Below are 14,770 nucleotides of genomic sequence, written 5' to 3'. Positions count from 1 at the left end.
TTCAAATGTGAGCTTTGCTGACTTGATGACTCACGGGCTGCACACTCCCTGATGGGTCCGTGGACCTTTTTGGATCTTCTGTTCTCACTTCTGGGAGACAGAAATACCATAGTGTTGTCTAGAGGGTTCAAGGCAATCAGTCGCACATGAGCAGTGGCCTGACACACAGTAGGTCCTCAGTATGTCTTTCCTCTAACCCTGAAAAGTGGCCACACTGTGATAGGTTGCTTTCCATGTTCTGATGTTAACATTTGCATTCTCATCACAGAAAAAGGGGGACTGGGACCAGTAAGATGACTGAGAGAAGACTGAAGTGGGGTGTGGGGCAGGGAGGGAGAGGGAGAGAAAGAACCAGGACTGGAGGAGAACCTGGCTTCTGCTCAACCAGATGAGGCCCCTGTGCCCTTCGCCTCCCTGAGCCCACCTTCAGCTGTGAAGTGAGGAGACAACCATGCGAGCAAGAGCACTGTCAACCTCATCAATGGATAAAAGGGAGCCATTCCAACTGGGGGAAAGTGGACAAGCACAGGGTACCCGTGGGGTGTCTGGCTTCGGGGAGTCCAGGTCTGGAAGGGACACAGAGGCCAGGGCTCTCGGCTAGATCCCCATGCCCACCTCCTCTGCCTGCCCATCTTCCCTGAGCACGGTGGGGCTTAGCGTGTGGGGGCCAGTGCAGCAATGGGTAATCAGGAGAGGGTGGACAGCCAGGGGAAGCAGCCATTTCCTTGTCCCCATTATCAAAGGCTAAGGCTCTTCAGACTCATGGCCGATGTCATTGTCACTCAACAGAGTCTTCATTCAGCAGAAATTCGGCTCTCAGGGAATATACAATAAGGTGGGCAGTGTGGACCTCTTTCTGCCATGACTGTATGGAAAAGGGATCATTTGTCATCATGGCAAGAAGTCTTTAAAAGAACAAACAAACCAAGCCTTTTCCTGCAGCGGAAACTATAACTAGGGCCACCAGAGGAAACATTTTAGAGTCATATAGGTCCAAGTTCCAACCCTATCCTGTTAGCTGTGTGACCTACGCAGTTTGCTTAACCTCTCGGTGCTGCAGTTTCCTTATTTTGCGCGGGGGTGGTGGTGGTGGTGGTGGTGGTAATAAAACCTACTTCAAAAAGATGGCAGGGTTAGTAATCATGTGATCATATAGCTAAAGCATTTAGCACTGTGCCCGGGGTCTGAGAATCAGCAGCAGTTACGAACCATTAATGTCATTACCATCTTCCTCTTTTGCACCCTCATCTTAATGTAAACACTTCAGATCACAGACTCCTAGATAGGAAGGGCCTGCAGATCACTCAAGTCAGTTATTCCCCAAAAGTGTTCATTAGAACACCGACCCCAGCGGATGCTCTAGGAATAAAGGGTTCTATGCTCAGCTCAATGAGGGGAATGTTGTATCTAACTTGCCTTGGTAATTTATTCATTAGCATGCACATTAACATATTTTAAAAGCTCTGAAAAGTCCTGCACAAAGAAACTAATTTAAATTCTTTTCACTGAGTTTTCCTATACTATTTGACCACAGAGTAATTTCCCTCCCTCATCTAAGAACTATTAATATTCTCAGAATACAATCAATTCTGATTTCATTTAAACCACTTGTTTTGTAGATGAGGAAACTGAGGTTGGTCCAGAGAAAGTCTCCAATGTACCCAGTGCCACATCCCAGGGTCAGTGATGGAACAGAAGCATCCTGTCTGCTAATCAGACGCCACCTTCTCTGTACAGGCCTCACACATCATGGCAGTGCTCTGGTTCGGTGCGTGGTGACGCTAATCAGACACCACCTTCTCTGTACAGGCCTCACACATCATGGCAGTGCTCTGGTTCGGTGCGTGGTGACGCTAATCAGACACCACCTTCTCTGTACAGGCCTCACACATCATGGCAGTGCTCTGGTTCGGTGCGTGGTGACGCTAATCAGACACCACCTTCTCTGTACAGGCCTCACACATCGTGGCAGTGCTCCGGTTCGGTGCGTGGTGACGACAGGGAGAGGAGGGGCTGCTGGCTTGGCGTGGGCCTTGGTGAGAGGGTGGGTGAGGGCGTGTGGATAGCTCCCGATTGCAGGGTGGGGCATTGCCTTCAGGCGCTGAGCTCATTGGCCCTCTCGGGGGGCTGGTTTGGGGTCAGGGGAGAGTAACACTGCCAAGCCAGTATCCCAGACCTGCTGGTCCCCCACCCCGCGGACAGGTCTTACAGGCCACCTGGGAAATCCTCCAAGCTATCTAGGAGGGGCGGCAAAGTGGAGGTGGAACTCTGCTGCACCTGACTCTTTAAGGATATAAGCTTCCCGCCTGACCAGGACTTCACCTGGTCTTCTGCCCGACCCCCAGTCTGGAATCGTATCCTGTGGAGCCCAGCTGGAATGACATCCTCTTCAGAGATTAATCGGCCTAAACTTTCAACTCTGAAGCAGGAGATAGAAGCCAGTGGGGCCGGTCCCTGGCGTGGCTCCCGCAGTTCTCATCAGACCGCCCACCCCACATCCCCTTTCCGCCTTTGAGGTGGATGCACCAGCAGGCTCCCTCTTTGGACTTCTGAGAAGCAAAAGCCTCCTGCAGGCAGAGGGGCTGTCCCTGGCTTCTGCCACCCTCCCTAAATCTTCACTGCTAGACTCCAGTGGGACCTCCTCAGGCAGACTGGGGTCCACAAAGCTGCCCAGGACTGGCGGGGCACAGAGGCCGAGAGGGAGGGAGACTCCCCCCCCGCCCCCCGCCCCCAGCAGTGAACTGCAGGGCTGCAGCTAACTCAGCCCCTCCGGTCTGACAGCAAGGAGGAACATTCTGAAACCAGACGCCCTTTTCCTCTAGCTCAGGAAGGCGGCCCTGGAAGAAGGGGCTGCAGAGATGAGAGTAGAAGAAGAGTCTAGAACTGCTAGCACTTTCCCAAATCTATGTATATGGGAAAGTTAAAGCAAAACCTCAAGTCTTAAGTTACCCCAACATGACCGTTCTTGTTTCAAAGTCATCCTCTGTTCAACATAGGATACTGGGGTGAAGCAGTCTCCACGGCGATTGCCCAGGACTGCTGAGCATCTGGAGGCTGCAGTCCAGACAAGCTGTGGGGGATGGGCTAGCAGTGTCCCCTGGGCCCTCTGCTCCCTTATACACAGGCCCCTTGGGAGCAATAACCCCACATTATAGGCACCTCCCTCATCCGAAAAGAGCAGAGACCCCATCTCTGTCATGCCACCAACTGGTAGTTATTTCATGTGACTATGCAAGAGGCTCTGACTTTTGACCACTGACGGCAAAGCAATTCTTACCAGCTTCACCAGAGCCCTAAGCAATGAAGCATAAAATCAATGTTGCAATTAAAACCCAGATCGTATAACCCAGGTGCCCGGCACAGGCCAAGCAGACCACTCACCGGTCTCGGTGTTCTCATGTTCGGTGTCGGTGAGCGTGAGGTTGGAGTTGGCCCGGCTGGACAGGCAGGAGCTGCGGCCCGACCGCGTGCTCCGGCCCCACAGCCGCACCGGGTGCTCAGGGGACAGCACGGCGTCAGCCTCCATGTCGGCGTCGGAGCTGGCCCCCACGGAGTAGCCGCAGTGCGGGAGGCCGATGTCTGTGCGGTATAGGGTCCCATGAGGCGGTGTCACCTCCCCCAGCCCCAGCTCACGGAGGCTGAAGTTGGCTCCTGGGAGGAAACGAAGGAGAGCTTGGTTAGGGTGCAGAGGAGGGGTCTCCCTACCGGAAGCGGAGTCCCCCACCCCAGGACTCGCTACTGTCCTATGACCTCGCTGTGCCTTCAGTGGCCATGTCTTTCCTCCATGGGACGGCTCCTTCTTTCCTTTCCCCACCAGCCCCAATCCTTCTACATCTTTTAAAGAAGGGCCAACTCAGATAGCACCTCCTCTGTGAAGTCTCCCCTACTCCTACACCGCGGGTAGAAGTCACTGCTGCTTCCTCTGAGCTGCCTCTGAGAGTCTGTGGTCCCAGACATCTGGCACTCCAATGACAGGGACCTCAGTGGGGCCAGGGACCATGCCTTGCTCCTTCCTAAATGTCTGTGCCTAGAACAAAATCTGGGACTTAGAAGAGCCCAATAAATGTCTGCAAAACTGAATAGAGGGCCTTGGGTCTCCTCTTCCAGTAGGGGTGGGGGCATGGTGCTCGTTAGCAAGGAGGTTAACGTCGTGCAATAATTCCATACTGCCAGATAAGGACCTGATGCCCAAGCCTCCTCATACGCCAGTGCCCACAGCCTCTTCCTTGCCTACTCCAGACCTTTCCCGACAAGCCCCGCCCCCCCAACACAAACACCATGACGAGATAACTTCCCATTTCCTCCCTGTAGCAGTTACTAAAAGGTTAAAGTCAGCAGCCTCAGCACAGCAGGGGCCTCTGGGCTGTTCAGTGGCCAGTAATACATTCTTTCTGGCCAGGGTCTGGGCCAGACCAGATGTTAAATGTTTTGAATATCACTCCTCTGTGTCACAGTCCAGTCTGCTCTCCTCTTTTGCTCTCCTAAGTAGAAGAAAATTCCAAATCGAAGCCTAAATCCTCTCTGTCTGCTTCCCACCCTCACTGCCCAGCACTCTTCCTGCATGCCTGGTCTGCTCCCTCTGATCTCCTGCCCCTGCCCCTGTCCTATCTACCCCGCCCCCACCTTCACCACCCCCATCCCGTATTCCTGCTCCGCTGAGCCAACCCTCTCAAGGGAGGCCAGCCACACATTATGAAGAATGACTGCTACATTAAGTGAAAAATCAAATTTATTTGCAATAAACAGCCCTGGCTGCATTGATTTCCATATGGCTTGCCCTGCGTACCCTCTTAAGCAGCCAGATTCAGTGTCAATACAAGTGAGCTGAGATATCCCAGGCCTGGAGAAACGCACGGTGAGGGCCGACGGTAAGGGCTCAGCCAGCCTGTTCAGCCAGCCCAGCCCAGCCCCTCTCATGTGTTTGTTCAGAAGATTTAGTTCACCAAACACGAGACATCCTCCTGTCTGCTTTAAGTCCTTTTGGCCTCGTTCCTGAGTAGCCCAGGATACAGGTTGACATTCCACCTCACTCAACATTTAGCTGGTCAATCTTGGACTGGTGACATCACCTGGGCCTGTGTTCTTGTTTATAAAATGGGGTGATAATCTTTTTGAGGATCCAGGAAGGTAATGGGAGGGAGAGTACTTCATACATTACAATGCCCATGCCTGCCTATGAGATGGGAATGTTTCTTGTCTGTTATTTACAAAGACAAAAAGGGGCTCTTTCTGCAGCCTCATGTGCTCGGATGGCATCCGGGCCAAGCTGGACCTGGCAGGGCTTACTGCGCTCTCTCAACTACGGACAGGATGGAGCTGGGGAACAACTCTGATACCATTTTGTCCCTTCCCCTTATGGAGACCGGAGATGACAGTTGGTAGTAGGCAGTATTTTATGAAGCATCTGCTCTGAGCCAGTACTGTGTCAAATACTTTATTGAGAATCATTCATTCTGACCACCCTCGTGTTAGGAGGCGTCATACTATCCCATTGCCCAGGGGAAGACACTGAGAGAAGGAACAGTGGCAGAACCAGAATTCAAATCCAGGTCTGTCTGATGCCGGAGTTTGAGCTCTAACCCACAAGCTGGGAGAGAGCAGAAGACCCCTCCTCTTTTAAGCCTGAGGGGCAGCCTTCCTGTGGATCCAGGCCTACTGTGGGCTGTCAGGCTTTTATGGTGTGTGTGTGTGTGTGTGTGTGTGTGTGTGTGTGTGTGTGTGTGAATATGCACATCTCTTTTTACCTCTATGATCTTGGGCAAATGAGTCAGCTTGGTGTTGTAAGGATTAAATAACAATGTCGAGGTGTATATAAACTACACAGCATTGTGTCTGGCTAGCCCTACCTGTAGAAGGGGAGTGGGCAGGGCATACCATGGAGGACTGCTTGAACACTCAGGGACTGGGAGGGGCTCGCCAGGCATCAACGAAGGCTCAAGGCTCTGCAGGCTGAAGAGAGGAATCACAGAGGCACTGGGACACAAGCATTTTCCATGGCAGGTATGGAAACAACGAGCAGTCCATTGGGTCTGCAGCACGGGTGGTGAGATGGAGAGTCAGGGGATAAAACAGTGCAAAAAGACAAACGAATATCGAAAAGCCCTAGTAAGCCAGGTTAGGGAGCTCAGGCTAAGAGCAATGGGGAGTCCTTTTCAACTTCACTTCAGCTGCTGTGCAGAATATAGTCCATCGGGGGGCAGCACTGGGCAAAGAGGAGTTGGGGTGAACCTTCCCAGAGAGATGACAATGGCCTGGACTGGACCAGTGGCAGAGGGGATGAAGAAGAGAGACAGATTTTAAGGTATTCTGGAGTAGGAAGGATAGACTCTAGTGACTGCTATGTGTAGGAAATGAAGGAGTGGGAGTCAGCTGCCAGGAAAGTCCCCAAATTACTAAGTTTTCAGGTCTGTCTCAGCTTCCTCTCAAGATCAGGGCAGTGCTTGACAGAAAAAGCTGTTCAGGTGTGTCCCTAGAATGAATAAATATATAAAAAAATAAGAAAACTAGTAAATAAGACTCACTCAATTCTTTGGTGTTATCAAACTTATCACTTAAACATGTCATCTCATTAGTCCTCATAGTGATTCCGAGCAGTAGGGAGAGACTACTCATGCCCATAGGACAGGTGAGGGCTGAGGCTTAGCGGAGAGTCTGGGCTCTGAGCTCAATGCCAGGCAGTCTGACAGGACAGGCACCCAGCTTGTCATCACCTCATGATGCCTACGAAGCGGGTGAGCATGAAAATGAATGAACTAAGAATGAACTACAGGGCAGGTGCCAAAATAGCAGGCTTGGTGTTGCCGTTGCACCCTCGCTTGCCTTTCTGGTCCCAGGGCCCACGCCCGGGGGCACACCTGTTCACACACCTGCGCACACACCTGCCCCAGCTCTGTGCCCAGGCCCACCCTCACCTGCGCGGCTGAACTCCTCCACCTCCTGCGGCACCATGTCCTTGATGCGGCTGCCGTAAGCTAGGCGGGCATCCTGGTCGTAGGCCTTCAGGGTCTCGCTGGAGCTGTAGGACTTCTGTGGGGCCTTGCCCTCCTCGCTGTCCGCGGACGAGCTGGTGTAGCGGCGTTCGGCGTCGCGGCGCCGGGTCAGCGAGCGGTATGGCTTCCTCTCCTTCACGTCCATGGCCTCGGGCCTGCACTCCTCCACATCCACGAACAGGGTCCTGGCTGCACTTAGGGCTGAGCGGTCTGGAGCCAGGAAACCAAAGAACAGGCAGCGTGAGCATGGGCCCAGGAGACAAAGACAATAGCCTGGTCCGTCCTGGACCTCGGTTCACCCTGCAATGTTGTGAAGAGCCTGGAGCTTGGAGAGGTGGGGTCATGGCTCCAAGGCCACACAGCCAAAAGTACCAGGAGCTTTGCCCCCAGAGTCTCTAATGATGAATCCTGTCTCTTTCTGCTCTTCCGCCTTTCCACCATGAAGATGCCTCAGCCTGTCCTCCAGCAGTCTGGGTCAAGAGGGCTAAGGAAGGCCAGAGGGCACTGGTTTTCCCAATCCCCCTAAAATAGGAATGACTTGTTTGTACTATCACTTACGCAGCTGCTACGGGGCCTGACACAGAACAGTGGTTTGTTAAGAATTTGTAAAATGAATGACTATACTCAGACACTGGGGTAAAGCACTTTGCATATATTATCTCATTAAATAAAATAAGCCAAGGTATAAACAATCAATCCACACTATCACCACCAGATAATTACTTGCTTATTATTTGTCTTCTTCCACTAATACAAAAGCTTCTGAGAGCAAGGGCTTGACCTGTTGTTTTGCTCACTCCTGATCTAGCATGAATCCTGGCACACCTAATACACATTTGTTTAAGTAACTGGCCATTCAATCCCCATCTTACAGTTGAGAAAACAGTAAGTAACAAAGGCAGAACCTGAACCCAGGTCTGCTTGGCTCTGACGCTTAAGATTTTCCTGTTCTGTTATGTCCCTTTGAGTCCCCTTCCTCTCACTCTTACCACACAAAAGTGTCCTTCTAGCTGGGCTATCTCTGACTGCCACGCAGACCAGAGAGAAGACTTCCTCACCTTCAGACTCGCCACCTTATCAGTGGCACCATCAGCACCTGGGGAGGTGACAGTACCTGCTCCATATGTCTGGCTGTTGCCAGGATGTCTGATTGGTGGAAAAGCTCCTAATCTTGCAGTCTCCTTTTTTCCCCATTTTGACCTTTTTGCTGACACCCCAGGATTTTTTAAAGTACCCTCTTTCTTCTTCCAAATGTTTTCTTTTTATTTATTTATTTATTTATTATTCATTTTTAGAGAGGGAGAGGGAGAGACAGAGAGAGAGGAGAGACAGAGGGAGAGAAGGGGGGAGGAGCTGGAAGCATCAACTCCCATATGTGCCTTGACCAGGCAAGCCCAGGGTTTCGAACCGGCGACCTCAGCATTTCCAGGTTGACGCTTTATCCACTGCGCCACCACAGGTCAGGCTCCAAATGTTTTCTTTTGGCTCTGGAGTAGCAAACATAGCCAGAAGGTCAGCACAGAAAGAAAATAGAATACCCTGCACAAAGTATAATGAGAACGTTTAGGTTTTTTGACACATACAACCTTCTCAGTTCTCTCTTTCATTGTTCCACTTCTCAGAGCAACATGGGAATACAAAACATTCCACTGTGTAACTGTTCTGTTAGGGAAACCACAGAGTGCGAGCTGTGATCTGCAGTGCTGCCATGGGATCTGTGTGGGGGCCAGGCTTCTGACAGGGGGGGGGGAGGGCCCATCCAAGAGGGCAGTGGCCTCCCAGCGCCTGTCAATGCTGTGATGCAGGAGTGCAGAGTATCTTGTGAAATTTTTGTGTGTGTGACAGAGACAGAGAGAGAGAGAGAGACAGACAGACAGACAGGAAGGGAGATAAGAAGCATCAATTCTTCACTGCGGCACCTTAGTTGTTCATTGATTGCTTTCTCATATGTGCCTTGACCGGGGGCTACAACAGACCAAGTGACCCCTTGCTCAAGCCAGCAACCTTGGGTTCAAGCTGGTGAGCCTTGCTCAAACCAGATGAGCTCGTGCTCAAGCAGGCAACCTTGGATCCTCTGCATCCCAGTCTGACACTCTATCCACTGTGCCACTGCCTGGTCAGGCTGTTTTATGAATTTTTAAGATATGCTGAAAATTTGGACTTGGATATAAAACGTATGATTTTTAAATGCTATCCATTATTGTTTTTTTTGAAATTTCAAAATACTTTGCGGCTAATCATTGCAAAGGCCAATAACGGAGGGTTAGTGATTTCTAAGTTCTGCTTTTAATCATGGACATCTGAGCCAGCCCTTTGGCCTGAAGACACTCTCTTCCCTCCCAAGACCCCAAAGGCTGTCTCCTAGGCAGGTCTTACCTTGGCTCTGATGCAAACTCTGTCCTTGTTAAAGAGCTGGCTAGATCCACTAGGGGATGTCTGAGGTTACTGCTCGGTGTTTTGAGATGTATCATAGGTCCCAAGTGTCTACTATAGAATTTCTTCTACATGTTCTCCATGATTTTAGAAGAAGGCAAACATATATGATTTTATTGGTGCCTCATAATAACCATGAAGCATATGAGGCAATGATTCTCACCCCCATTTTATACATGGGGCAACAGTGACCCAGAGCCATAGAGTCTCCTGCCCAATGCCACATGGTGAGTTAATGGCAAAGTCAGAATTACTAAACAGACCACAGTGCCTTAGGGTTGTAACTAGAGCCAGTCAACATGGGAAGGTCACACTTTTGGGACCCAATACTTAAAGTACCCCTGGAAACTAGTGCTGAGACAGGAGTATGACCTAGGATACACAGAAATCACATCATCTTACTGGGGCCCGAAGACAGAGCTCTGAGCTCTTGACTTGGACTAACCAGACGATGGTCCTCTGAGGGCCTGAGGGGAGGGCACAGGGAAGGCGGGGATCATACCTTCTGCTCCAGCGCCTATAAAACCTTTCTGATTGCAATCTCTAATTTGAAAAGTATCCCACATTGTGACCTGAAATACACACTTATGTATGTAAGTGTGTGGGTTTAAATATATAAAATGGAAATAAGATTCACAACACCAAAGTTACTGAAGGATGAGCAATGAATGCACTCTGATATTTCCTATTTCATTCTCTTTCACTTTAAAAAAACATGCTGATTATAAATCCCAGCATTGATATCATGACCCAATAATAGCTTTTGACCCAAAGCACTGCTCTGGTCTTATTTGGATGAAAATTTATGGTGTCTGCTGTTTAGTTCCTGCGACCTCTGACCCTTTACCTTCAACCCATCCTCCTGAGCGACAATGAGGGTGATAATAATAATGACTAAGCACTCAAGTCATGTTAGTCATTATTAATAGGAGTCACTAATTATTAATATTAATAATGGTATTAATAACCAATATAATAATAGTAGTAGCTGTTACTTATTGAGTACTTACTTTTACTAATACTATGTGGTAACAGTTTAATCCTCACTTCAATCCAGTGACATAGGTACTATGATTGCAAATCACAGATGAGGAATTGCGAGGTGAAGTGTCCTGCCCAAGGTGACACAGCTTGTGAGTGGTGGAGCCACAGTTCTGGCCCCGGTGGTTGAACTTGGCACATGGATATAGCCGCTGGGATGCATTGCCTTTACGTGCTGTGCCAGATGAACCTCCTGAGCCCAGGTCATGAAACTGCCCTGCTGATGCGCACTAACAGCCCTGCAGAGCCTTCAGGGTGAGTTCCAGTTTCATGATCAGAAAGCTGTTTGATTTCTGGCCTGGCTTACTTCTACCTCACTGAGCCACTTTCTGGACATTCATTCTGTGATCTCTCCACCTTTCTGCATGCTGCTGCATCACAGAATATCCCCTTAACTAGACGTCTGCCTCTCCCGTTGACAGCAGTCCTTGACGGCAGTCCTGGCATCCACAGGACTCAGGAAGTGTCTGCTGGGTAAGTAAACACGTGAACTTCTTTTCTTCTTAACAATGTTAAGTAATATGAAATTTTCAATTTTCAGTAAATACGTATCAGATACATCTAAGATGAAATGAAATGCATTGCTTAGATATTTTTCTTTATTTTAATTTAAAAGGCAGCCTGGGTTTGAAGTATATGCCCCCCACTTAGCAGCTGTGTGACCTAGGACAAATTATTTAACCACTCTGTGCTTTGGTTTCCTCCTCTGTAAAGTAGTACCAACCTGTTGGGGTTTTTCTGAGGATTAAATGAATTAACACATGCCCTGGGACATATGGTGTCTGATACATACTGGGGCTGATTACATGCTAGCTGTTATTATCATCAGGAAAAGACCCCACATTTTATTTTTCAAAGGCATACTTGGTCACTTTTTAAATTTGGTTTTTAAATTGAACTGATTGGGGTACAGGTTTTAGGTGTGTAACTCAACAAACCAGCATCGGCACACTGCACTGTGTGCCCATCACCCCGAGCAAACTCTCTCACATCCCTATTGTCCTCCCTTTTGCCCACCTTCACCTGCCCCTCACCACCTGGCCTCTGGCTAGTACCACACTGTTGTCTATGTCTATGTGTTAATGCACACGTGTATACAAATCTACATATACATGTATGTGCACACACATGTGCACACATATATAGGTATGCATGCACACATACACATGCATGTATGTGTACACATACATATGTACATATACATGTATGTGTGTATTTATATGTATATACATATGCACGCACGCACACACACACACTTTTTTTTCCTTAATCCTAAAAGGCACACTTTATAAGTCTCCAGCTAGGTGTCAGCTATAATTGGAAAAGGAACATCCCCTCAGAAACATATGTTAATAAGCTGAGACACGTTTTAGGCTGTTTAATTGGTGAATGACTGTCTTCTTATCAGTGTGTGCCTGTTGACCGAAGACATTGGCTTCCAGGCACAGACTCAGTAACTACAAATGGTTACTCACAAAGCAGAGGCAGGGAGCACCTTTGCCTCGCTTCCGTTCCCTTTTATTTTTCCTCACTTTAGACTTAATAAAGTAATTCAGTAAATATTCACTTTTTTGGAACAGATGGGAAGTTGGTCATGGTTCACACTCAGCCTGGCCTCTATTAGAGATAAAGAAGCGGTTGGGGTGTGAGACCTGACGGTGGAGAAAGCTCCCGGAGCGAGGTCTGCAGTGCAGTGATGCTGAGACCGGGCAGGAGGTGGGGAGGGGAGGGCTCTGGGGAAGGGTGCCTCGCTCAGACCCTGGGGCTTCACCACCACCACCACCCGCCCTGCCCATGGCTGGGGACAGAGCTCGAGCTCACATTTGTTTACACATGTCAGTCCCTCCCTACCCTGCTGAGCAGCGACTGCCTACTGGCCCTAAATCCATTAGTCCGACCCTCCCTAATTCCCCCTCCACTTCCTCTCACAGCCCACAGAACAACCTACTATCCGAAACTGCCTTTCTCCCAGACCCACACTCTATTTCTGTCACGCAGAGCTGCCTGCCAGTTCTCAGACAGCCCGACCTGAGCCTCTGCCTGTGCTGTTGACTGGGTTCACCCAAGGGAGGCACCTGGGGGCGGGAGGGTGTGGGAGAGAGCGCAGGGTGATGCTTCCCTGCTCTCTGCCTGCTTTGTAGTCAGTGGCCCTCTCCATCTCCCCCCGGGTGGCCCCTCTTCCAGGCCTCCAGCTCTTACTGGGCTCTGCGAACATCCTTTCCTGTCCTCCCCTGTCCAGGCCCAGGAATATCCCAGTTTCCTGCTGCCGAAAGACCCTGGGAGTCTCACCATCCTGATCGGCTACCTTCACCTGCCCACACCTGTGTCTCTTTATTAAAGTCTGTTCATTTAAACCATCTGGGCTGAGTTCTGTATCCTGCGGGGGTCCTGACCTATGGTGCAGCTTCACCTCTCGCTCTCCGGTTCACTATCAGTAATTATTGTTATCATCACCATGAAACTAATAACACCAACAGCTATCATTTACTCAGTGTGTGCCATAGGCCAGGTGCTTGGCAGAATGCTTTTTGGATAGTCTGTGTATTGGTCCCATGTTACAGATGAAGAACCTAAAGCGTAAAGAAGTTAAATAACTGTCTTAAAACCACACAGGCAGAGACTGAGTCAAAAGCTGGATCCAAGCGCTGGCTGTGTAGCTGGGTCAGAGCATCGTCCTGATCCTCTGACCAAAGTTGTGGGTTTGATCCCTAGTCACACACAAGAATCAACCAACAATTGCATAAATAAATGGACCAACAAATTGATGTCTGTCTCTCTCTCTCTAAAATCAGTCAGTAAATTAAAAGAGCTGTATCCATCCATTGCCACATCTTTTTTCCTAAAACCCTCTGCCATGCACAGCAATAGTCAAAATGAGCTCAGGTTAGGAGATGGTCTGCTCCAGATGCTTTCTGGCTGTGTGACTCCGGGCAAGCCCCTTATCCCAGGACGCCGGGTTTGTAGGATGCTTTGTGAATCGTAATATACCTGATCCCTGTAGGCATACGGGATAGGAGAATTATTACTATCAATGCCATCATCACCATCTTTATTACTTTGCTGTTGTTTTTAACTAACAAATCATGTAACTGCTTTAAACACAGAGTAACTCAAGCGATCGAGTATGTTCTGAGAAACTGGGTACAAACACACAGCAGAAGGACATGACCAGCAGCTCAGTCACTGCAGGCCTCAGGCTGAGTGAGCATGAAGGGTCGGACAGGGGTCTAGCTGAGGTTTACAACCAAGACAAAGGGCATGTGGCCCTGTGGGATGGTGCTGGCCGAGGCTACATGTGCATGATGTGTAGGACTCAGGCCTGCTCTCAGGGGTGGCTTGCTGAAACCCTTCTCCGGGTAAAGCCCGAGTGCCACAAAGGAGCCTGCAGAGAGGAGTTTGTTTCCACAACCTGTTACAGACCAGTCTCATGCTGGGCACTGGGCTGGACACCAGCCTTTTAGGGACAGCTCACCTTCTCTTTGGGTGTCTGCCACAGGGAACAAGGACGAGAGCTTTGATCAAGCATGAACTGCATGCAGTTTGACGTGCTTTCCAAACCTGACGTGGGGCTCAGCTTGGTCTGTCTACGGGGAAGGAGCGTGGCCCCGGGATGAGAGAAAGGAAGAAACATATACGCCCTGAGCTCTGTTTTTCACGTGACCTCACCTCCCCACGAGAACCTAAGTTATTTCTCATGTTGACTGATTAGGGTCACACCACCAGTAAGAGACAGCACTGGGACCTGAACCCAGTGACTCTAAAATCCACATTTTGGGTTTTATTTTTTTTCACTGGAGCTAGGCTTGAATGGATCTGGAAGGCTCGAACAGGCGTGTGAGTGTGGGGTGGCCTGAGAGAAAGAGTAGTGACATGGTCAGGGCATCATCTCAGAAAGCAAAGGAGGCAACACAATAAAGGAACAGAGCGTCAAATACCTATCCTGTGCCGGGTACTTTGTACGGATTATTCCTAATCCCTCCAACAACTGTGCAGATAGAGAGTGTCCTCTTATTTTATATATTCTCTTATTTACTCTTACATTACAAATGAAATAACAAGCTCAAGGAGACGGTGACTTATTCTAGATCACATGTCAGGGTCTGGATGGAACCAGAGAAAATGTTTAAACCTGAAGAAAAGTATTCCACACCTAGCACCGTAGGTTAATTCATTTGGTAAATAATTGCCAGAAACCTTTTCTGTCCTAAGCGTTGAGAAAGATGGATGGAGGTGACACCCTAAGGCTCTCTTGTTCCCCCTCCTCCCTTTCTTCTGCCTCCCCTCCTCCCCACAAGAGAGCCACCTTC

The 14,770-nt window shown here is 49.5% G+C and overlaps 1 protein-coding gene across 2 annotated transcripts in view; it reads right to left on the bottom strand.

Annotated features, from left to right (window-relative positions):
* The window catches only part of TENM4 (teneurin transmembrane protein 4), an 813,415-nt gene that overhangs the window by 428,334 nt on the left and 370,311 nt on the right, over nucleotides 1–14,770 (bottom strand). For both annotated transcript variants that reach the window (XM_066249328.1, XM_066249320.1), the window contains 2 exons: nucleotides 6,912–7,199; nucleotides 3,382–3,651 (listed from right to left, as the gene is read on the bottom strand). In XM_066249328.1, coding sequence (XP_066105425.1) covers nucleotides 3,382–3,651; nucleotides 6,912–7,134 — 493 coding nt within the window. In that variant the 5' untranslated portion in view covers nucleotides 7,135–7,199. The remainder of the gene's footprint in view (nucleotides 1–3,381; nucleotides 3,652–6,911; nucleotides 7,200–14,770) is intronic.

The sequence above is a fragment of the Saccopteryx bilineata genome, chromosome 1 (assembly GCF_036850765.1).
Source record: "Saccopteryx bilineata isolate mSacBil1 chromosome 1, mSacBil1_pri_phased_curated, whole genome shotgun sequence".
Classification (NCBI taxonomy): Eukaryota; Metazoa; Chordata; class Mammalia; order Chiroptera; family Emballonuridae; genus Saccopteryx; species Saccopteryx bilineata.
Note: the sequence above shows the minus strand (reverse complement) of the source record. Positions and strands in the feature narration are given on the sequence as shown.